Source organism: Syngnathus acus, chromosome 14, assembly GCF_901709675.1.
Source record: "Syngnathus acus chromosome 14, fSynAcu1.2, whole genome shotgun sequence".
In the NCBI taxonomy this organism is placed as follows: Eukaryota; Metazoa; Chordata; class Actinopteri; order Syngnathiformes; family Syngnathidae; genus Syngnathus; species Syngnathus acus.
In genome coordinates, this window is record NC_051099.1 from 1,565,155 (window position 1) to 1,589,797 (window position 24,643).

General features: G+C 40.5%; 1 protein-coding gene across 2 annotated transcripts; it reads left to right on the forward strand.

The window, feature by feature from the left end:
* Positions 1-427: 427 nt before the first annotated feature.
* On the forward strand, positions 428-16,953 carry gabra6b (gamma-aminobutyric acid type A receptor subunit alpha6b). 2 transcript variants are annotated; one of them, XR_005100142.1, is made up of 11 exons: positions 428-681; positions 803-927; positions 1,316-1,383; positions 2,391-2,611; positions 3,103-3,185; positions 3,478-3,621; positions 4,060-4,212; positions 6,030-6,307; positions 9,538-9,794; positions 15,809-15,894; positions 15,997-16,953. XR_005100142.1 is itself a non-coding variant. In XM_037269348.1 (10 exons), exons 1-10 carry the CDS (start codon positions 647-649, stop codon positions 15,819-15,821), a joined length of 1,377 nt encoding a protein of 458 aa, XP_037125243.1. In that variant the 5' UTR covers positions 428-646; the 3' UTR covers positions 15,822-15,908. The 2 variants fall into 2 exon arrangements, 1 of the variants encoding a protein (XP_037125243.1); XM_037269348.1 differs by lacking the exon at positions 15,997-16,953 and having other exon boundaries at positions 15,809-15,908.
* Positions 16,954-24,643: the final 7,690 nt, after the last annotated feature.

Sequence of the window (24,643 nt, forward strand, 5' to 3'; positions counted from 1 at the left end):
ATACTACTGTGCATAAATGCAATTTTGTAAAAACTGTTTCTTTGCATTATTTCATTGTAAAACAAAAAAAAGTATCTCATATAACCATAACCCATCCAGAATATTAGGAACAGCTCTCACACATCAACTAAAATAAAAAAATAGCAGACTTCAATTCATGTCAGTCAAACATGATTTTTTTTTCCCCATTAGGAATTGCATGTGTACCTAATGTTGTGGCCGGTTAATGTAAATATACATTTTAGTGATTATTTTAGTCGTCCATGCTGGTGCTGTTTGATTCCCCTTCCTCTTATCAGGTAATAATTATCGCCATCAATCTAGGCTTTTTTTTTTCCTTCTTGCAAAATTCCCCCCTCTCCTTCCAGCGTGTCCATCCACGCTCTCCACTCTCCAAACTCCTCAGTGTTGTATTATTTCTTTATTTATTTCGCTCTCAGCCGAGCGGTTGAGGCTGTGAGGCGTGCGCACTGGAGAGCAAGTCAAGTCGTGCTGGACCGGACTGACGCGCCAAATCCTCGCAACTCAAACAAGAGCTGCTGACGGTTTTGGAGAATAAAATCATGTCCATGCGTGATGATGGCATGTGCTCGTCTGCATAGCTGACCTCGGATCTCTAAAGTTGTATTTTGAAAGACTACAAGGCATGGCTTTTCCTTTGACGTGCTTCTTTCTGTCTTGGTGAGTGGCAAACTCTCGGACTTTTACGCACGGCGAGCGCGCTGTTTTTCGCACCACTTGCTAAACTCCTTTCTTATTTTTAAGAGGTATTTTTGCTTTTGCTTTTCCACACGTGCTTTAGTTACAGCTTATGCGGCGCTTGGGGAGCGCAGCACACTGAGAGCAGCATCTATTTGGATAACATCACGCGCATATTGGATAGACTACTGGACGGCTATGACAACAGGCTGCGACCTGGATTTGGAGGTATGCTTTAAATACACTTGAAATCATAAATCACCATTAGGTTGTTGTTGTTGTTACTGGATAAAAGTTAGGCCAAGTTTGCGCCTCCAGGCTGGTTGTGAATATGACGTGCGCAAATGTAGCCATTTGTTTGAGCGTGAAAATGAAGCCATAATGTTTTTTAATCAGTGCTACAGTGAAGTTGCATGCAGCAAAACTACAAAATCCATATTAAGATTACAGTACACAGTACTGGAAGTACCAGACTGCAAAATCACAATATTTTTCCCCTATAGCCTATCTTTAAAAACAATATCAATACATACAGGACATCAATTTACAAATATAACAGCTTCTCACATTATTTTTTATCATGGAAATTATAAATGCCTGACTGCCTTTGCTGTAGGTCCAGTGACAGAAGTCAAAACGGACATCTTTGTCACCAGCTTTGGACCGGTTTCAGATGTGGAGATGGTATGTAAACAAGCATTACAAAGTTCTTTCATTTGCTGCTTGTCATGCACATGCGTGTTGTCTCACTCAGTCATTGTGGATACACAAGAGCAAATGTGCACTATTTTTTATTTTTTTTCCCCCTGTCCCTTGTAACTCAAGTCCTAGCCTTCATTATTGCAGCATTTGGGCAGATGTCATTAGTGCAGCTTAGCAGGACTTTAATCTGTCTGACAATCCCTCGGTTAGAGAGAGGGAGAGAGATGTAGCTGATGTTGGGATGGACGGGGATAGGCTGCTGGCTACTCTTGACATGAGATAGGCCGAGCCAACGCGATATGTCTATTGAACATGATGCTGCCGTTTAGAGCTTTTCTTGGAGACTTGATGATAATGATGGTGAAAGATCTATTTACTGTACAGAGGCAAAGGGGGAGGGGGGCAGTTCAGTGAGGTTACCAATGTGACCTCAAAACATCCAGGATTGACTTTTATTTAAGACTTGCTGGCTGGAAACTTGTGCTAATGTTTGCGGGTATTTTAGTTTTTTTTTTTTCCAACAGACTTTACAGTTACTTTACTGTAACAACTATTGAGATAAAATCCTAAAATGATGCTGGGCTGTTTTGATGTTGTGTTCTTAGATGAATTTAAGGAATATAGTTACACTCACTAGCTAAAAGATACAATTTGGTAATAGTTACGATGGTAATAAATAATGCTATTTGCAGTAGTATAATTGGATACAACAACATGATAGTAAAATAAAAACGAGTGATCTTAAGAAAACATTCAACAGCCCAACATTTGTTTTAAATGTGCAATAATTATGGAGGGAGGAGCGAAAGGTTGAAGTGCATCCAAATGTGGCAAATTTCAATACATAAATCAGACACATTGCCAGCACTCTGCTCAGCAGGTTCCAAAGAAACCATGGCTCACTCCCCATCTGCCTGTCTCTGAAGGTTACAAAGGTAGCGGCATCATCCAAGTCATAGTAAACAAAAAATTCTACTCGTCCTCAACAGGAATACACCATGGATGTGTTCTTCCGGCAAACGTGGATCGACGAGCGCTTGAAATTCGAGGGCCCCATCGAGATACTAAGACTCAATAACCTCATGGTCAGCAAGATCTGGACGCCAGACACGTTTTTCCGTAACGGCAAGAGGTCCATCTCTCACAACATGACCACCCCCAACAAGCTGTTCCGCATCATGCAGAACGGAACCATCCTCTACACCATGAGGTAACGGCGGCGTGGCCAAGACCAGAATAGAGTGGCGGATGGAGCCCTGGATAACAATTCAAACAAAAAAGCATTCCCCAAAAAAAAGGATGCACAGACTCGCGTAAAGCCATTCCAAAACTAAATATGCGCCATCTGATGGTTAAAGCAGCCTTTGGATGGCAATTCAAAGAAAGAGAGAGATAACCTGGAAGATGCGATGAAGGGCAGCAGCTCATATTTCCCCCAAAATAATTGGAACATCCGAACGCATAATGTGCTTTTGTCAAATTCCAAATGAATGATGTGCTGCCTTCTGCATCATCTTTTGAAGTGGAGTTGTCAAAAAAAAGCACATCCCTATTGCGGCTGGATTTACACGACATAGTTCGAGATGAGATCTATAAAATCTTAAAACTTTCAAATGTTGTCTTATTGTTTGCATTCTCTCAACCGTTACTTTTAAAAGTCATGACATCAAATATGAACTGAATTCTTCTCTATTCCGACAGATTAACTATAAATGCAGAGTGCCCCATGCGCTTGATGAACTTCCCAATGGACGGACACGCATGCCCACTCAAGTTTGGGAGCTGTGAGTTTTTTTTTCATTCTTGTTTTGTCTCTGTGACAGCTGGTGCCACTCTGTGTGTCACTAACTAATTGACAAGACACCCTTCATAGATGTCAATTTGAAACGCGTGGCTCATTTGAGCAGCTTTGAGTCGTGTGTCACTTTTTTGCAAGCTAGTAATTAGCAAAGGAAAACAGTTGGGATTCATTGTTTTGATTTTTTTCCCCTAGTATGTTTTGTTTGCACAAAAACATGACAAATCTTCTATTTCGTGCCAAGATGATTAAAAACACTCGTGATGTCTTCTCTGCAGATGCTTACCCTGTCAGTGAGATCATGTACACGTGGAAGAAAGGTCCTCTGTCTTCCGTTGAGGTGCCGCAGGAGTCATCCAGTCTCTTGCAGTATGACCTCATCGGTCAGAGAGTGTCAAGTGAGAGGCTCAAGTCCAATACAGGTGAGTCAAGATCCTCGTTGAAGGTTGTAGGGAAATGCATTTTGGAGTCGATTTTTTTTTTTTCCTCATTTGTTCAATTGATTTCAAAAGGGCAACCTCGAGTTGACTGAACAAAAGGTACGGAAGGGTGTGCAGTTGTATCTTTGAAGATACATAAAATGTATCTTTGATCAATTGCAGCCTTACAGTCCAAACGTTGAGAAATGAGGACACAGCATTAGGAAAACTTTGCCGTTGAATATCTTCCTCCTTTGATCATTCCGGGCCCCTCTTCTTGTCAGATTCCTCATTCAAAAATAAACAACTTGGAATGGAATCAATCGGCTAACCACAAGAGACAACTCTCAGTATATTTTTTCTATTTCAAGACAAGTCACAAGTCCAGTCCAGAATGGAAGTAAGCAGATCTTTGGCTTCACTTCTCACTTTCTGTCTCAGGGGAATACGTCATCATGACCGTCCACTTCCACCTGCAGAGAAAAATGGGCTTTTTCTTGATCCAGACGTACATTCCCTGCATCATGACCGTCATCCTGGCTCAAGTCTCCTTCTGGATTAACAAGGAGTCAGTTCCAGCTCGGACTGTGTTTGGTAAGAATTCTTTTAACTTGACTTCAGACACAGGTGTGATGTCAAAGACCAAAAGGCTTCTTTTTGAGGTGTTCAAAAAGGCTAAGCCAAGTAGTTTTCAATTTTCATTCCAGCTCCCAGAAGTGTTTCTTAAAGTATCTAGAAGTCCAAAAATCTGAACGTATCAACTCAACGCCCACAGTTCGACCTCACCACATTTCTCCTTCTGTAAACTTTAAGCAGCACAGTTACCAGCACACTCCTCCTGAACACTGATTGGTTCTTAAAATAAAAACCTTGCTAGCTCATGCAAACAAAGTCAGAGCATGATATTTTTTAACCTTTCTTCATTATCTCTATTCCTCCTCCACAGTGGTTGAGCTGAATTAATTGGGAATAAATGTCCTTTTTGAAATTGCTCATGCAAAGGGCTGAGAGGGGGAGGATGTTTATACTTGGCCCGCTTCTGAGCACTCACAGGTTCCGCTCGCTCACATTACATTACGCTACAGTTGCCACCGAGCTCTAGCCTCAGGAGCACAGCGCGCAAGAAACACCCAAACAGGGAGAGATAGAGAAAGCGAACGGCGATAGAGAAATAAAAAAAACTTCTAGACAAAGCAAAGAGCAAATGACTGGAGAAATGTGTGAAAGTCTACAAAAGGAAGAAGGTGAAGTAGGTTTTTATTCCGTGCACAATTCTGTGCCAAGTCATTTGTACTCTTGCTTTTGCATTCACAATACAAAAGCATACAAAGGGTGAGCTGGAGTATTACGTTTTCACATTAAGTGATTTTAGAACATGACGGTTTAATCATTCATAATCAATAGAGTTGTTTTCCTTGCTTGGTACTGGCTGGAAATTCGGCCCGATACTTCAGTTTTGGTAAGGAGGAGTTTTCTTGTCATCATAAAAGCCTTAACAGTCCAAATGGGTCTTGTGGAAGGTTACAAAGCAACCCCAGATGCCAAAGTTGGTCTAAAAAGTTGACACTGTTGATTCGGGAAAGCCATCCATTTGTGATTGTTTTAGTCTGTACATTGTGCAAGGTACTTTTAATGGCTAAGAGAGCTTCAAAATGGAGATGCAGAGAAGCTATAAAGCACACGCAGAGTACATTAAGGCTACAGTATATTGTGGACTGCATCGTCAACATCCGCTCTAAAAGCTTTAAGTCCCTCAAGCAGAAGTCTCCCGAACTTAATTGAGTGCATTCTAATTTGTATCGTGCTTTTTTCCCCCCCACTACAAAAGCCCTTAAACGCCCCAAGCATTTCATTTCTGTCCCGTCTTTATATCATCAACCTTGTCCTTCGCCCCCTCATACTCTATTTTGCTTCCTTCTTGCCTCTCGCTGTCGGCCTGACAGGCTTTCTTCAATTGCCTTGGCCATATTTAAAATAGAGAGCGTCAGCATCGCTTGAGGAAGATGTACGGGTTTTAAGGAGGTTTCTGTCCACTTGCTGAAGTGATGCCTCACAAGAGAGGCATTATTAAGTCACATGAGGCACTTTAATTTCCTGGGCTGCTAATGAAATCCCAAATTTGGTAAAAGCCTGGGCAGTAGTCTTCAATTACCCCCCCCCCCCCCCGCTCCCCTTCCCATTTTTACTTCCACAATGAAAGTCAATTAGATATCTAATTTGTTAAGAGTCCTATTAAAGGGATGTCAGCAATTTTGATATGTCCTCGTGAGGATACTCGATTCAATGGGTTAAAATATGTCATGGATAGGTTGAATCACAAATTAAAATATAGTGGGGGAGTCAGTCGTGTTCCCGTGACACAATAAATGTTAGCACGGTAGCTCTCCACCAATCAATGGTTCCGTACACAGGTATCACCACCGTGCTGACCATGACCACGCTCAGCATCAGCGCTCGCCACTCCCTCCCCAAAGTCTCCTACGCCACAGCCATGGATTGGTTCATCGCCGTTTGCTTCGCCTTCGTCTTCTCCGCCCTCATCGAGTTTGCGGCCGTCAATTACTTCTCCACGCTGCAAGCTAATCGGGAGCTACGCAAGGCGGCGGCCATGAAGGCGGCGGCTCAAGAGGCCGCAGCTGCGGCTGCCACCCCGGCTGCCAGCACGGGAAATGATGGAGAGGTCTCCTCAGTAAGTGTCAAAATCACCGTACAAATGATCCGTGTCCAATCTAAAACTTACAAGCAGTACCCCAGAATATCTTTTTTCTTGTGCGTTATTATAAAAATGGGGGTTGGCTTTGACCGTATTGGGCACTAGAAATGTAAAGTGAGGTTTAGTCTGGTTGGTAAACGTGACAATTATTGAATTTTGTGGAAAAGTGTCGTTTGTGGAAGAAAAGAAGAAAAAGCAGATCTGGAACTGTGTGGAAAGTGAAAATATGCAGAGGATGGTTTCTACTCTCAATAGAGTTACAGTAGGTGGTTAACTTAATTGCTTGTTAGCTCGATGATGTAACATTTTAGCCGTCAGGCTGATGACGCTTCTATGCTTGGAACATGACAATTTAATTTTACCACTAATGTTGAAACTCGGAGGAATTTGGAATGATTCTTTTCCTCAAATAATCTTACCCCATGATTTCAGTATCCAAAGGATCTTGCTTGTCTTTGTAAAGGCAGCATTAGTTGTACTGAATCATATTAAATTGCGTAGGCGTAGCTAATGTCGAGGCCATTGAATTTACAAACACACACACACACACACTCCCACCTCATTCATAAGAAATTCATGACAACCTAGAGTCTCTCAAAGCCTCCACAAGCACACGGAAGTTTGCACCGACTCACAAGCGAGTTGAACTTTTTTCTTTACTGGTTGGCTGCTCTGCTGCACACTGTGTTCTACTGGCTACCGCTGGCTATTTATTTTGCCTTCATACACTTTATCCATCTCCACTTTATCCATTTCCATTCAGGAGCGAGCACCCCTGTATAATCTGCTGCACAGCCTCAAACACATATACACGCTTGCTTCTATATGCACTCGCTGATTTAATCTGGAGTATTATGCATCCCACATCCATACAACACCATTTCTAAAGTGATTTATCTATTCATCTAGCCTGAGCATATCCATCCTCCTCTCCTCTCCGGCCGCCCAGTTACTATGTGATCACTACCGAGAGTGACATGAGGAGACAGCCAGTAGTCGCCCCTGTGAATGGCGCTGCCGAGGATTATGCAAGAGCCATAGATTAAGGGAATATCTGCGAAGGGAGGGCACCCAACACACCGGAAGAGGCGGCCGGCCTGGGCCAAAGACGCATAGATACATAGAGCAGTGGGGTTTGTTGTGTGCGTAAGAGAGTTGCAGTGAAAAGAGCTGAGTGGGAGGGAGGCTTCATAGAAAATGACTGCTTTCACCAAAATATGTAGGAGGGCAATGAAAGGAACGCGAGGAAAAATAGCAAGCGACCGCGGGTAGAAGTAGCCGTCATCCAGTCACGATTTTTAACATGACGACTTGTTATGGCTGCAAGGGAGAGCCACAGCGGGAAAGCAGTGATGGTTTTTTGACAGGTCATGTGATATCATTAAGGGAAAGATGTTGTTAAAAGTTTTTGGGTGGTGTGTGAGTTGGGGATTTACTGTCGAGATGTATTCTTGGACAGGGAAAGTCAGATTTAGCTTTGGATTTAAGTGATGGTAGGTGTCTTGACTTCTTTAGACAACAGTGCCTCTACTGGTTGCAGCCAAGTAGTACAATGTGTTTGGCTTCAATGGCTTTAAGCTACCCAACAATCAATTCCGCATGACAGAAATGTGGCAATCTAAAAGCGTCTTAAGGCAATACCTGTCAGGAAGTAATGTTGAAAAATCTTGTTGGTGTCAACACGTTAGATGTTACAGTATGATGAAGTGTAACAATGCTCTCATGGAAGCTGCTGTATCAAAATATTTTTAGGGCTAAGTAGACAGTCTTGGGATATGGGCGGCTTTGATGGATGGTAACAACGCGCAGGCCACTTTATGTGGATGCATTTGAAGGAGCCTTCAAAATTGGAACGACTTTTATTCTGATGTAATTGATGTTCAAGGAATAATTGGGTGGAGGCTTTAATTGGAACACCACACGGGGGGGCGGGCAATCATTGCAGTTCTTGACTAATGAAAAAGAAGACTACACAATAATCCCACAATGACTAAAATGCTGAAAATGAAGAGGCAAATTCTTTTCCCAAAAACAGATTAATACTGTGTCAGTGCATTCTCAGTATTTACATGCACATAACTAACTTTCCACAAGCGTGTTGACGCCCACTCACCACCCACTCAAATCATTTGCAATAACCTTATTTTGCACAACCTACACATACAGGCACACAGAACATTTACATATCGATATCAACTACCCCCGCACACACAGTACACATACCCAAACAATATATTCACTTGTCCAATAGTAAGGGACCATCTGTGCTATGCCAGCGTGTGTGTGAACAAATATAGAGCAGAGGATAAAGAGGAGCGCATCCCACTTGGATTTGACCAGCAAGAAGCCAACCAAGCTAGTGTGTCATCATTAGAAAAAGATTCTCTTTGGGATCTGTTACTATGTATAGTACACACACATGCACACACACTGCACATGCACACAAAGTGGAATTGATCAACAGACTGATGATGGAATTTATAAAACCATCTCGTGGTACCAAACACAAAAATAAATCTCCAAATCTCCATCCTAAAATAGGGACCAATTCAGACCAATGGAATAATAATAATAATAATAATACACATCTGATATAGATGTTCATTCTGCTGCTGCTGGGATAATCTGGTAGGTCCAAATTTGTTCTATTCCTGTGCTAGTGCAGGTAAAGATTCTGTGCTGTTTTCTTTGGATTATTGCGCTGGCTGGCAGTCTCGCTCTCACGCTGACTCTATCTACTGGCAACATGGTGTTTTTTGACCCAATTCCCAGAAGTACTTTGGTTTCTCTCTCCGGGCTCGCATGACTCAAACTTGATGAGGCTCGCTGATAACCACGTGTCAATAAATATGCAGGAATGTGTTGAAAAAATGTCGGAATGTCCCTCAGAAACAAACAAACATCATTTATTCCCTTTATCGAGCTTCTTGACGACTGTTTATTAATATTTAAAAACAAAGTTTTTACATCCACACATGCAGGGACTAAACCCAACAGTTGCCTGAATAAGGCATAAACGTCATCAAGAGCATGTTTTGACTTGCATTGCTCTTTTTAATCTCTTTACTATTAATATTGTAGTGATTAAAGACATTTGATGTCTTTTTCCTGCCTCGGCGTATTGTGATCAGGTGCAAGAACCCAAACCCAGCATTGTTTTGAATGCCCTCATGTCACATCATGCAAATTTCTGTCTTCTCCCCAAGGCGGACGCCAGCAACGTGTTGAAGAAGAGGATGAATTCGGCGCCCCTTTTCGAACGGCCGGCCAAAACCTTCCCCAACCCGCCCGTCAGCGCTCAGGCCTTCCTGCAGCAAGGCTCCGCCGTGCCGGCTAACAACGTCCTGACCGGCACGAGTATCATCGACAAATACTCTCGCATTCTCTTCCCGCTTTCCTTCGGCGCCTTCAACTTGGTCTACTGGATCGTGTACCTCACCAAGGACACCATGGAGATGACCAGGTGAACACATGGCATGCTTGCTACTTTCAAAACGCTGCTGGGACTACTTTACGGAACTGCGATGAAAAGACTCACGACTTTGTTTTGTGTGCGTATGCATGCAAGTGAAGTGTCTCCTTCTCCGTGAAGCATTTCTTTTTCTTTCAAGCATGCAATGTCTTCACCTGGGACTTGAATTTATTATTCAGCAGCCACACAATACTCCTACGCTTTCATCGCTAATTAGTCACCATATGGCTTTTTCGAACAGCAGCTTCAGCTACACAGTGTAACGTGTACGCGTTTCTATACAGGGAAAAAATGGCTCTATATTTGTTCTTCAGTGTTTTGCTAGCACTTGCAGCCTGGAGGTGAATTTGCTTTTACATGTACAGTGAACTACTTGATATGAAACAGGGTCACATAATACACTACATGTACGGAAGCAACATTGAGCGACGCTAAGATAAGCACTGTCGCGATAGAGTGCCGTTGGAACTGTCCGTGGTCCTGAACGCATCAAGCTCAGGTATTTAGATCCTTGATCACCACCCGCTTTCTGTCGCGCAATAAAGCAGCGTAGCAATAGAGTGCCGTTGGAACTGTCCGTGGTCCTGAACGCATCAAGTTCAGGTATTTAGATCACCACTCGCTTTCTGTTGCGCAATAAAATGGTGGCAAACAATGAAAATGACATTAATTAGATTGCACCAGAGTATGAAATATTTTGGGGATTCAGATCAACCAACAGGCTTTAGTTTTTTTACCCTTGCAAGAACAACACATGATCAAATATTTTATTGTGATTTATTCTTTGCAAAAACGTCTGAAATACTCCGTCTGTCCGTCTGTATATTACCAGGGATCTTATTTCATGGAGGATTGTACCACCTTTGACGAAAACATCAGCGGGAATTCAATTCAATTTAATTTAATTAAACCTTTCCAATAGAGAATGGTGCCATATTACTGTTCATAAAAATAATTCTGCTGCCAGCCCTGCGCGATGGAGGATAATGTCAGACAAAGGGGCCGTCCCATTTTATATTCAGAGTTTAGGGATTTGGGTTTATTATGACTGAAATGACAAAAAAATAAAACCAATGAAAAGTGTCTGTACATTTCTCAGTTTACGAATTATGACATAAAATGATGGGATCATTTTTTCGTACTATTGTTCATATCTTGGTTGCAGGACTTAGACTATGCACCATTTTGGTTACCATGGCGGCTATTTATTTTTATCTTTAACTGTTTGATAGTAAATACGTCTGAATGTTGTTTTACAGTATTTGCCAATACATTTCTAATTGTGTGGGAAGTGGTGCTGATGTTTTATTTCGCTACATGAAAGGGTCAGTATATCAGAAACCGCTTTTGACACGATCTCAGCAGATTGTTCAACTGTCTTCAAATGCACACAAAAACATAAAAAAAAGTAAAGACTTTCATCCAAATCTAATGTACAAAAATGCTCCCCCCTACAGACTGTGTCTTAAAAAACACATTTGCTTTCACATAAGAAAGCGAGACGTGACATCCACCACAGACACGACAAGGTTTATAACGATTGCAGCTTTTATGGTGTCATTATGGCAAAAGCAATGTGTATGCCCCCCCCCCCCCTTTGCAGATTAAATGAGGCTGTTGCAACATCAGCTCAATGTGTGGTTTGACACTTAGCGTGAATGCTGTTCAAAGGAGAAAAACTGTTTATGATGCTCGCGTGTAGGCAGGCTTGTGTATTTCTCCCACCTACAATATGTGATGCACACATCCATGTGGGCATATGTGCATCATATTCTGTAGGGGTGGGGGTGTGGGGGGGTGTATCTGGGTCCGTCCCTCCCGGCCCCCACATGGGATCTATGGTTAAAAATAGAGAAACTCAGACATCATATGAGACGCATTTTTGGCAGTGGCATCAAGAATGGGCTGCTCAATTAATCGAATTTTAATCAATCACGATTTGGGCTCCATACGATCTCAAAATTCATATAATCGACGACAAATTTGGTGTTTCCGTACCGTTCTGAGATGTGCATGCACAACTCAATCGCGACGCCCCCGCGTAGGTGGAGACGAAAGTTCATCAACTCATTCATATTATTTGCGGCCACTGAATAGTTTTGAAAGGCAGTTTACTTTCAATCAAGGATGCCATATGTATATACACTACCGTTCAAAAGTTTGGGGTCACAAAATTGTTTGGGTGACCCCAAACCTTTGAACGGTAGTGTAAATATTATTATAATAAAATATTATGAATTAAATATTATAAATTATATCTTATATTTGTATAAGATTATATATAATCTATGAATATAAGTATACATATATATTATAAGATTTTTTACACAGAAGATTATATATATAATCTATAAATAATTATCTAAATAAATATATACACTACCGTTCAAAAGTTTGGGGTCACCCAAAGAATTTTGTGACCCCAAACTTTTGAACGGTAGTGTGTATATATATATATATCATCAAGAGCAGAGTTTTTCCAAGTCTGACTAGTGTATGCTTGTGTGTGAACCTACATTCAAACAATACAGGCACATTGAAAACATGCAAAGAGAGTGTTGAAAGGATAACCAAGGGGATAAAGGACCCGGCGGCCTAGAGGTGATAGCTTCAAGTCCCCAGAGGCGCTCCAGGCGCTAAGCGGACCAGCCACTCCAAAGCAGCACTGCACGCTTGCTTGACATTGTGATCGATTGCACTTGAATTATCTTCACAGCAAATGTCAGGGTGTTTAACATGAAATAAATATCAAATGCATTTGATTTTTCTTTGGATGGAGCTTATTTTCAACTTGCTGACTGGCTGCACACCGAAGACAGTGTATGTGCGCTCATTTAAATACGTAATGCGCTGTAGTATTAATCATGACTAATAATAAATTAAAAGCGTAGATTAGATCACGGGAAGGAAGGATGTAGTGTTTATCTCATTTGCAATCAACGCTATAGGTAAATTATCCATGCTAATTAGCGTCGTGCTAATCACATGGATGGGTTAAATGCAGAAATCAAATATTGCAGGGGATGTCAAAATTATTTCATGACAAAGTCTTCATCTCTTATTTAGTTTGGGTTCCATCTTGTTTGGCAATATCATTAGGAACACCCGCAGACAAAAAAAAGTTATTTTGATTGAACGTTTTTGGGATGATCATAATATGGATGACTGAGAATCTACACACATGACGATTTTCTTTTTTAGCCAGCACATTGGGATTTTATTTTTCCCTAATGTGACAGCAACTTCCAAATGGCTCAGGCAATTAAGCTAACGATGAACAATATATCTTTGTGGTTCTAATTTGTACAGTGGGCTAGTCTTTAACATGTCTGTGCAAGAGATGTGGCTTTGTATCTCTGTTAAAACATCTCGGTGGACTTTACAGTTTACTCGCGTGGGCTTGCGGGTACTCCGGCTTCCTCCCACATCCCAAAACAACACGCGCCTTAGGATAATTAAAGACTCTAAATTGCCCTTGGGTTTAAATGGGGATGCCAAATGCTTGTTTGTCCTGCCAGTTGCTGACCACCAGTAGCCCGACCTTGGCTGCGATCTGCTCTCGCTCGCCGGCAAGTCTAACGAGACCAGAAACTGTATAGTTGGATATTTCACTCTTGCCATTTAAAATACATTCACATGGACAGCGCCGCCCACACTGTTGAGTCTCTGACCCTAACATCCATCCACGTTAAACTCTTCCATTAAGCACAAACAGACTAAAAGCATGCCCCACCCTCCCCTTTTTTTTTTTTTTTGCCATCTTTTTGTATGTTTGCCCCTATTAGCACAGGCCCTCCCGCAGGGATAAGCTGGACCAGAAGAGTCCCGTCTGTTTATGTGAGAGTGTGTGCAGGTGGATCCGTGTATGTGCCTTGTGCGAGAAAAGCGAACAAGTGTGTAAATGTGCCGTGGCAGCAGCAGCAGCAGCGCCGACTGACTGGAGGCTACTTTCATGAATAGCGCCATTCAGAGGGTGACGTGGAGGAAACCAATTTGCTGAAAACACTTCCTTCCATGAGGGGCCGCAGCTGGTGGATGCACTGGTGGCGGGATGCCGTGTGCGCGCGAATGTGTTTGTCTGCCATCTTAATTGCCCATCAGTGCCAAGCTTGAGGAGAAAGAAACACTTCCCTGTCATTGCTGGTAAATCCAAATCACTAAATGCGCCTTCCAAGTTTTTTTTTGCAAGTTGTGGCTTTTTAATGATCGTTCCATTACAGGCCAGCAAGTAGCGATCGGCGATCTATCATTCTCCCCGGGCCCCCGGGGAATGGTTCCATCCTCCCGGGTGTCACTTGTTCTGTCTGCACGTGGCTGCGTGCTTGCGTGTGTTTGTCACGCACGGCTGCATTTCTCAGTTCACGCTTAAGCGGAGACAGGCCGACTTTTATTCTTTCAAAGAGGAAAGCGCACTCAAGTCGCTTCCTGTTTTTCTGACTTTCACCCGTGCTGCCGTTCCTCGGTTGATCTCCTTAATCGGCAAGTCAAGTAGTGTGTCGATTTGTAGGACAATATAGAGTGGGCAGTGCCATCTGGTCATTTGAATGATGTACAGTCGTCGTCGCCTCCACTAAAGAGGACAGATTGCTTCGCCCAGAGGTCAAACGTTCAAGAATTAGTCCCTCCTTTGAAGTCGCCACACATTGAATTGGGATTAATCAGTCACAATGGAGTCCCTTAATGAAAAGGAACGGATTTACAGTGGTCCCTCAAGAAGTCATATCATTTGGATTTTTTGGGGGGAAAGTATACAAAAATGTCTATTTTTATATCCTAAATTAACATTGATTTATATTTACTGCACATTCCAAGCATCTTCATAATTAACTCAATCATGTATGATGCATGAAATTTTTAGCAGCATAATGCAAAAAATAAAAACAGTATAATAAATAGCTTCAGAAAAATGATTCATTCCAGTCCTTGGTTCATTTAAATAAATTAACATAAAATAAAACCTAAATACTGTTTATGTTTTTTATTAACTTTTGTACACATTTTTTATTTAATGCTTTGGGATGACTGAAGAAAGACCACAATCATTTTTAATCCGAGTTTGACTTGGGTTTTTGTTCAAACAAATCGAAAGCAGTCACAGGAACGCAGTCATTCACTAAAACGTATCTTTTTAAATTGGTGCCAGCCACCCTAAACCGCAGCAGCCCATTTTGCTGCAAAAATAAGTGAGATTTTTATATGTGGCTGAGTTTGACCAAACTTTGTTCGCTAAACAACAACTAAAAAAGCACAAAAAGAGGGAAGAGGTGGGAAGATCGGCGAGTGAAAAATGTCTCTCGCCGATGTCAGCTTCCCCCTGCTCTGACATATCAAAAAGAGAAAGAGGAGGAAGGAGGGGCAGGTGTGAGCTTGGAAGCAGAAGTTTTCAGACAAAGTTTCCAGCAGGCAACGCTGGTAGAGGTGGAACTGACAAAATTTGAAATCTCAGAATTTGGCCTGTAATGAGCTAGGGCTGTTACATCACTCTGCTACTGATGCCAACCGAGGAGGGAGGTGTTGCCTATCGGACTGGACCAACTCTGTGAATTATTAACGTTGAAAACTTTTCATAGACATGCCTGGAAATACAGCGGCACTTTAAAATGTTGGACACACTTTCTCATTCAATAGCATGAGAAAATGTATTCAAACTTTGAACTGGTTCTGTCAGAAAGTGAATGTTTTATCATGACAATTTCAACCTGGATTGTTTTTTTTAATTACACTGGTCAACAGCAAATTTTAATCAGAGATGGCATTTTGTGTTCCTGATGGCTTTGACTTTTTTCCTAGCACATTTGGTTTTTGAGATATTTTATTGATTTCAAGTTTAAAAATCTTGCGCATTGCAAATTTTAATGATTAAATCCAGTTGTATTGTACTTTGAAGTAAAATGCAACTATACGTATTTAACAAATACCCTGTGCTGGATTTTTTGGACTCAAACGATTATGCAGAGGATGACATAATAGTTTAACATTGTGCTTTTGCTCTATTTGTTTTTCAGGGACACCGTCTGAATGCGGGGAAGGGCAACATCACACAGATGCAACTCCATAGACACACATACAAGAGTGTGACCTCACCATTCATTGTCTGTGTGTGTGTGTGTGTGTGTGTGTGTGTGTGTGTGTGTGTGTGTGTGTGTGTGTGTGTGTGTGTGTGTGTGTGTGTGTGTGTGTGTGTGTGTGTGTGTGTGTGTGTGTGTGTGAGTGATGGCATGGCGAGAAAGTCTCTTATAATGCATTGTACGTCCCTTTTTAAGTTTACTTTCAAACCACAACAAAAACAAAGTGTCTTTATAGTCAATGCCAATTTAAGCCTGAGATGGGACTATTGATGATGTTGAATGATAGCAAGGCGGAGGAGCAGCAGGCTCTGCTTAACTTTTGTCATGCATGTCCACACTCGGTTCATGAAATTCTGCACACGTTCATCATCGCATATTCATTTTCTCTTGTCCTTTATTTATTTAGTCATTTAATTTTTCGATGGAATGAGTGTACTCCACGTAATGGGCTGACTTATCCTCTCCAATTATCACTTCAAACTCAATCACATCATTTCCCCCGGTGGCTGGCAGCAAAGAGGACAGGAGGGAAGATCTTTAAAACAAAACATTTTCAAGTGGCGTGCTTCCACGGCACAAATGTTGAACATTTGGGCTTTTCATTTGCAAAATGGAAAAGGCAGAACCTGGATTTAACTCATTAAACAGGCATGCATTGGGCAAATACTGCAGGGCAGGGTGTTTAACACCAACTAATGCAAATGAGCGCTGATTTATATATGTATAAAAAAAATATAACAATCAACACACACCATTACACACATATGCACACACACGAATATAGTCGCAAGATTGTTATATATACACAGTTATGGTTAAAAAAAAAATAAAAAAAAATAGTATTACCTGAGTAGAGTGAATGAATAGGTTTTCCTATCTGTATATTGATTTCTACCTGACGATGCATGCATGTAAGTCCAATTGGGAAAGTGTGGGCATGTGCGTTGTCTAACCCCAACCCTAACTGTAACCCTGCTAATAAATGGTGAAACAAAACCAAGCCACGGTAAATGCATGCAGTCATTTTGGGGGGGCTGGAAGTCTGATTATAAAGAGTTCTATAAAATACCTTAAAAGAAAAAGGAAAAAAACCTTAACAACAGAGCGCACAGTACTGTTCATACACCCAAGCTTCTCTATATCTAAGCAACGGCGTATGCACACTTGAGAAAATGATGATTGTCATTCCTCTTGAAAAATGTATCCAATTATCACGCTTTTTTTTTTTTCTATAAAACGTGTTCTCCAGTTCTTAATTAAGAAGACAGCTTCTGGCTTCTTGTTCTCATTTAACAAGGAGCAAAAAATAGAAACCTCAACCCAGAATCATCAATTATCCAGAATGTCAAAACATGTTCATTAGTAATCCACTTGTGTGGATTATGCCTAGTTTACAATTAAGTGGTAGCATGTTGTGCTGTGTAAATGTGCGCTGCTTCACCACATTCATCCTCCTGTAACTTTTTTTATTTCCTCATTAAAGTCTCTTCTATTAACACAGGCACCTTTTCAAATGACAACTCTCAACACAATGTCCCAAAAGATATGCACAAACACTACGACTGGATATTAATAACTTTCTAGAAATCCCATACACATATAACTTATTGATGAAATAAAATATGACGTTGTACTCTTACTGCTAGTACTAACAACAATAATATTAATAACAATTATTATCCTATTCACAGGTTTCTTTTATTCCTCTTAAGTGCATATGTTGGCATGATGAATGTATGATAAATGTATGATGTCTACTGTGTAGATCAGAGTAGATGTGATCAAATTACATAGTTCTTTTATTTGATGACTTTGGTCTTGAGATGCACAATAATGTCACGCGTTACACAATGACGATAAAGGCATATAATCATAATTGTAATCATTAAAAAATGTACAAGTGTGGTTAATTAGATTAAATTAGGGAGTCAATTTCCTCACTATTTTTATTAGTGTCTGTAGCAGTTGTTCAACAATTTGATTTATTGCAGATATTAATCATTACACTTTTAAAATTAACTATTTATTTTTATTTATCACTTGTAAATACTGTTCAATTGATTAATCACCCATTTTTGTCATTGTAATTATTTGGATTTTAATTTGACACTATTTGTTTTTTACTCACACTATTGCATGCACTTTTTAATTTTACATTTCTTTTATATTTTTCCACTTTATTTTACACTAATTTGGCCCTACATAGAGATTGTACCATGATAGAAACAAATCATTTGAACTTAAACACCTTTCTGAATCATACAGTGCAACAACCTCCATGTCTTTGCCAAGAGCTTCTCATTATGTCTAATAGGGCTGGCATTTTAAAAGCGCCAAGAAAAAGTATACATTGATGTGGCTAAAAGCAATTTACTCCTCTACAAAAGGTATTTTTCTCCACGTAACCTCTTTGCTCTGCTCTTTTTTGTTGATGGGGGGGTGGCTAAAGAGATCATTGGTTGTCCTCCTAATGCATCCTTTGTGACCTTCCATCTCCAGCAAAATAAAACGTTAGAAAAAGAATTATAAGGAAGAAATGGATGAATAGTACACATATATGTGTGTTTGTATTTATTCCCGATTATTGGATGTACCCATGACTGCACCTCCAGGAAAAGCACACTTGCACATACAAAGTTACAAACTCCATTGAATACAGAGAATTAACCCCAAAATTTATATTCTGTGGTTTTTTTTAAACACTTTGTCGTCACTGTCACAATTATGATATTGATACTTTCATTTTCCACAATATCATGGACCCTAATGACATTTTGCATTAACCTGTGTCTAGGTAAAGGCAATATTTGAATGCAAAGTGAAATCCTGCTTGATAATAAGCTGCACTTGTAAATGTTTTCGAGTCACCACAAGCCTTTGTACTCCAGGCAGCTCTATTTTTTTTCCCCCTGCAGCATTGGAAAAACAATTTGTGGTCCCTGTTGAGTGAACGTTTTCCCCACTAGAATGCTCAATAAAGTCAACATTATTTTTGCTGTCCCACTTTGTACAAAAACTACAAGAATGACAGAGAAAACTGTTGCAAAGTGTTTCTTTCCAATGGGGAGCTTAGAGACAAAAAACAGTAAATCGAACCAAGTAAGATTCAACAAAAATGTAGGAGTCGAATGTAGTTTTAAGTTGTAATATCACCAATTACCACTAGCTGGCAGACATCTTAGTTGTGCTTACACCGGCTTTTATCCTGTCCGATACAACATCGGCAGAACTAATATTTTTGGGGTGAATTTGGAACGATATGGAGGACAAACATAGTAGCACAATAACATTAAAATCTTGAGTGAGTTGATTTTTCTGAGAAATTTGTTGTTGTTGTTTTAGTTCAGCAGTTTTATGCCAACCATGAATATTAATTTTATGCAAGTGAGCAGGCAGGGGAGGCTCCCACCCCCCGACCACAAATACGATATATTTTTCTTTTTTTAGTTTCTGAATAAAGACAGACAGAGATATATATGGTGCATCCATCAAGTATCAGTAACTGCCTTCAATAAAAATGAATGATATTGACTCATCATGATTAATACACTTGGAAAACTCGAGAACAAATTGTGGCACTGAAAGACCACTACAGCCTTGTGACTGCTCTTACGTAATAAACAGATTAGCTTAACACAATACTGTATGCATAAATCTATATGCATGCATCCACACGCACACATGCTTTAGAGCAAACTAAGAACTTCATCGGTTTAATTCACTCAACCTATTGTGCTTCAATCCAATTTGACTCAAACGTCATGTTTGTTATGAACATGGATGCATGTATTTACTGGCCTCTCTCAGTCTGGGTCACAAAAGTGTAGAGTGCCACCTATTGGTGGTGCACAGCCACCTCTCTAACAGCCTTCTCTTCATCCACATCCCGTCCCACAATGATGCATGGTGGCACTCGACAACTCCTACACACTGACTCACCATATGTTCTTTTTTTGGAGGGCATAGAGAAGACCCACACAAACATTTATGCACGCAAACTGACATGCAGGGGGAGGAGTATGAAAAGGGGAAAAAAAATCTGATTATATGTGAGGCCACCATGCTATGATTTTTCACTATTCCCAATATGTTAATTCATATTTAATTAGAACACAACAACAAGCCATGCATTCCCCCAATAAAAGTGTAATCTGTTCATTATTTTTACTTATAGAACATTTTAGAGCGTGCCGGTCCCTTTATGCCTCACGAAAAGTTTTACCTTTAATTTTGCACAGTATGTGCAGACTTATAAAAGCCTACAAGGCAGACTTTACACCCAAACTCAGTGAGCGACCGCGAAGTGAGAAACTATTACTTCCTACGGGGCCTGTGATAACTGAACATCACTTTTAATTCACCCCTCCAGCTTGGCGGTGGCGGTGAGAATCAACTTTTACAGCACAGGTCATACTTGTGTGGGCTGCGGGAAGAAAATAAGAAAAGTGTCTTTCTCCCAAGACCTTTGACCCTTGCCCCAGGAGGATTATACTGAACCAAGACGCCTACTCAACAGCTGCTGTTATGCTCCTCCACTTTGGAAGAATGCCAAAAAGAACAATACAGCACCAACGTGTCGCCATGAACAGCGGACGTTATAGTAACCATCATTAAATTGTCATCTTTTGCATCTGATTGGTTAACCAAGAGTAGAGGAAACAAATGAGGAAAAACGCTTGAAGTGAGATGTGCAGAAAACAGAACCAGAAGGATCACTACCCTCGCCTCTCCAAATGTGACTCTCGAACACAAGCAGTGGTGTTTTATTCGGCCCGGAATGCAACGACTGTCAGTCATTTCATTTGTTTCCATCTCCTTCTCCTAGTGAAGGATGTATCACGGTGTCGTGCTCACATCTCCACTTCCATTTGCTGGTGACAGCTCGGTGCGTGAGACAATGGCGAAGAGCTTTCAATTGCTGTGAAGAATCACGACTCGTCACATTTCAGCTGTATGGAATAAGAAGAGCAGTGATCCGCAAAAAATCTTTTTCTGGTTGGCGCACGGGCCCGGAAAGTGTTAATTGTTATTAACAATGTCACATTCGGCAATGGAAACGAAGAATTGGCTTACTGAACCAAATATCATCTATCCATAGTATCTGTCTGTCTTCACAGTTGCGGAGGTTCTGGGTAGCCCTTTTGTGTGTAATAGTAACCTCAGTTATAAGTGGAGCGAAAGGTCATTCCTGCTTAATTTGATGAGGAACTTCCTGTTCCGATTAGACCTACACTGAGGGGCTGTTTAAAAATAACCACACGGAATCTGTGACAAATGACCTCCTTCCACACACGCTGGCGCTCGGCACACACAGAAAGCCAAAAGTGAGTGTGTTTAATAGAAGATGAACAGCTTGGATTAAGTCGTGTTTTTTTTTTTTTTTTCCATCTTCAAAAAATTAACAAGGTTAAAAAAAGATTTGTTTTTTTCCATTTGCAATGACTGTGACCATCGGAACTAACATTAGGTGTATGTAAACATCAAGCCAATTCATTCCAAACAGGCGGACATGCATTGTGTACACTTGAGCTATGATTGTCCGCAAACTCCTGACATTGCGGTAAAAGCATGAAAGAAGCAAGAGAGAGAGAGAGAGAGAGGGGGGGGAAAAAAAACATTCATAGCGAGGATTAGCGCAGTAGGAGGGGAGAGTGTCACGGGGTGGGAGAGAAAGAATGACAGGGAAAGCCAATCTGTACCTAGAGAGGAGTCGTGGCTATTAAGCAGTTTGCTGTGACCTCGACATGGAGATTAAAGTGCAGATACAGAGTAGCGTTGTGCAGATGTGCTTGCACATTAATCCACACAAAATGGACGGAAGAAACACGCTAACTATGATATATATGCTATTTAATGAGAGGACCAGGGGCATGCACAGCTACCACGCTCATCACCTAACCTGGTCACTGACATGCCATCAAATGATTTCAAGCCATTTATCGCCAGTGGCGACCGTACGTGGCCACCATGATTTTTGAATGAAACGTCTCCAGCCAGGCTGTTTGGCAGCATGCAGTCAAGGGGAAGAGCATTTTATGGCCAGGAGATGCTGCCTGCTGCCTTTATGGTGGTGACAAGTCAATGCTTTTCCAATTAAATCTTGGCATTTTGGAATATTGTAAAGCAGTCAGGGAAGAAGCCCACTAAAGCGGTTGGCTGGATAAGTTACGTCATCCAATGTCAAAGCACATATAGAACGACGACCTATGTAAATTTAGAGTCTACACTTAACCTAATAAAAATGCGCCTTTAAATTTCCATTCAACACCGCTAAGAAGATTAATGATATGCTTAATGCTTTATTGATTGACTATAATATACGTTAATGAAGAACTCACTGGGGTTCGTTGACAAACTACATGCGTGATGAGCCGGTAGTAAACATGGTTCCGTTGGATTTTAAACATATGGAGGAGAACTGGGGGTGGGAGCGTGGCACAAATATGCGACCTGAAGAAGGTGAACTCTAAATCTCCATGGTAACCTAGCCGAAGAGTTTAGCCGTTCCATCTGTTCCTTCGCCAACTTTGAGTTGAGATCCTCCTACAACTATCTGAGAATTGCTTTGAAAGTTATCAAAAATATATTATAAGCTCACACAATAAAACATCCCATCAAAACATTCAAATGAGACAATTCCCATTCATTTGATTACTTAACGATTAATTTTATGCTTTGTAATAATGTGACTGGCTTGAAAAAAACGCCTTGTACAAAAAGGTATTTAATGACATCATTAGTCTGGTTAAAAGCGGGTAAAGCTCAGTGTTCAGTGGAGCACGTTCTTCATCCCATGGAGAGAAAGAACTGAATTAGCAAAAAGTAGAAGGAACAATAACAGATGGTTGGCTAAAAGTGGCTATTTGGCTGAGTGGATTGATGCCTTCCTGCAGTCTTGGATGACTCAAACACTTTTAGATCAGATATGGCAAAACTAAAATAACAACTAAAATTGTTTTCAAAATGATTGATGTGGAAAACCTTATAAAAGGGTGATGAGTCACTTTGCCTCCATTTAAAACAGAAATCAAAAGGACTATTATGGAGTATTATGGGGGGAAAAAAAGATTATTATTATAAGATTATTATATTATGTTAAACGACTTCATAACCGGTTTGGAAATCATTTACAAAAATTACCTGAGGCTATTCATTTTGTAAATTTAATTGGTTGTGGTACTTTTGGGTCACTATATCCTGTTAGAAAGGGAAAAAAATGTCCCTACCGCATCACAGATTGACGTCATCGGTCACACACCAAATATCAATAGTTAATTATTTTTCTTAATGGAGCGTTAGCCAACACAACGCAGATGTGTTATTTAAATCCCAGTCAGAGGGCCCACCCTCGCGGAAACTCCCAGCGGAGAGCCGTAATTCCGGCTACACTTCAAGTAAATGTGTTGCTTTTCCAGCTGAGGGCTCAGCAGTTAGTCACTTAGGCGTGACGATACATGTTGCTATCCATGTTAAAGCTGACGACTTTGACGATTAATCGGAGTCCCTCGTGTCCTCGTGACACCTCATCCTGCTGCAGTCAACAGCCAGCCATTGACACAAAGACAACTGAAAATGATGCTCTTAGGTAGTTCTTAAAGGATATACGCAAAGTTGAAATGAATTAGTCTTTTTTTTTTCCTCCAGTCCCACACTTTAATTAAATGAGATAGTGAATGCGTATGAATGAGTAATCTCATACAATACACAGAACTGTAATGACATTCAGTAATGCGCAAACCTTGGCTAAAGGCAGGTTAATATAAATTGAACACCCCCATCGATAACAGCCCTCCCACATATACATTCCATTAATCCTTCATAATGAGGCGTTGATTGACATAATTGGAGAACTTTGGAGAACAATCTTACTCAACTCAGCAAAAATATAAAATATATAAAATAAAAATACAGGATTATGCATCCATGAACATATTTCATCTTTCATTATTGTGAAATTAAATATATTAATATCCGATCCAGGATTCATAAGTGCATTAGCATTTGCTCAGAACTAAAACTAATTTCAAGTGTTAAAGGGTCACGTTGTTCTGTTTTAGTGGCATCTTCAAAACAACAACAAAAAAAGCTTCTTGATGGCGGAACTAAGACAAAAATAAAACCTCATTATAAGGTTTTATTTTACAACAAAACCCAATCCTTTTTTTAGAGTCAAAACGTAATTGCTTGGTTCTGAAACTGTGATGAAAATACCAAATTAGAAAGTGAATTGGTTGATTTCCCTAGCAACCGTATCCTAAAATGTCTCCTTTATCAAATATGAAAACCAATTTGTAATTTAACACTCAGTGAGTTTAAGATGACTGAGGAAGACAACATAGTGAACGCGTTTAAAGAGAACTCAATCGTCACTGGGACATTTTTGTTGCTGGAGGTCACAGGGTGGACTTTGTGTATACAACAAAATTGCAGCAGTGGGTGGATTTGCATGACCAAATTGAAAGCAACGTCTAAATAATCCCTTTTGTGCTCACAGTACGATGAGGATTGACCCCCCCGATATTAATTAAACAGCATTTTTCATAATCCCTTTCTCCGGTGAAACACAAGAGGGAGCAAAATGTGGCATGAAATACAGGCAGACATTTTTTTTTCTTCCGCTCATTTACATAAGGATGTGCACTAACTACTTTATCGTCATTTATATATAAAAAAAAAAAAAAAAATTACACGGGTATACAATATGTTAAATGTTGAAAGACAAACTGTGAATGAGAGCCAAATGTGGGAGTGATATTGGAAAGTTGAGATAAA

Excerpts from the sequence above, each read along its gene's own strand:
- gabra6b (XM_037269348.1), top strand. The coding sequence starts at position 647 with ATGGCTTTTCCTTTGACGTGCTTCTTTCTGTCTTG. Across the intron at positions 928-1,315 it reads GCTGCGACCTGGATTTGGAG|GTCCAGTGACAGAAGTCAAA; the intron begins GTATGCTTTAAA and ends CCTTTGCTGTAG. Across the intron at positions 3,186-3,477 it reads CCCACTCAAGTTTGGGAGCT|ATGCTTACCCTGTCAGTGAG; the intron begins GTGAGTTTTTTT and ends TCTTCTCTGCAG.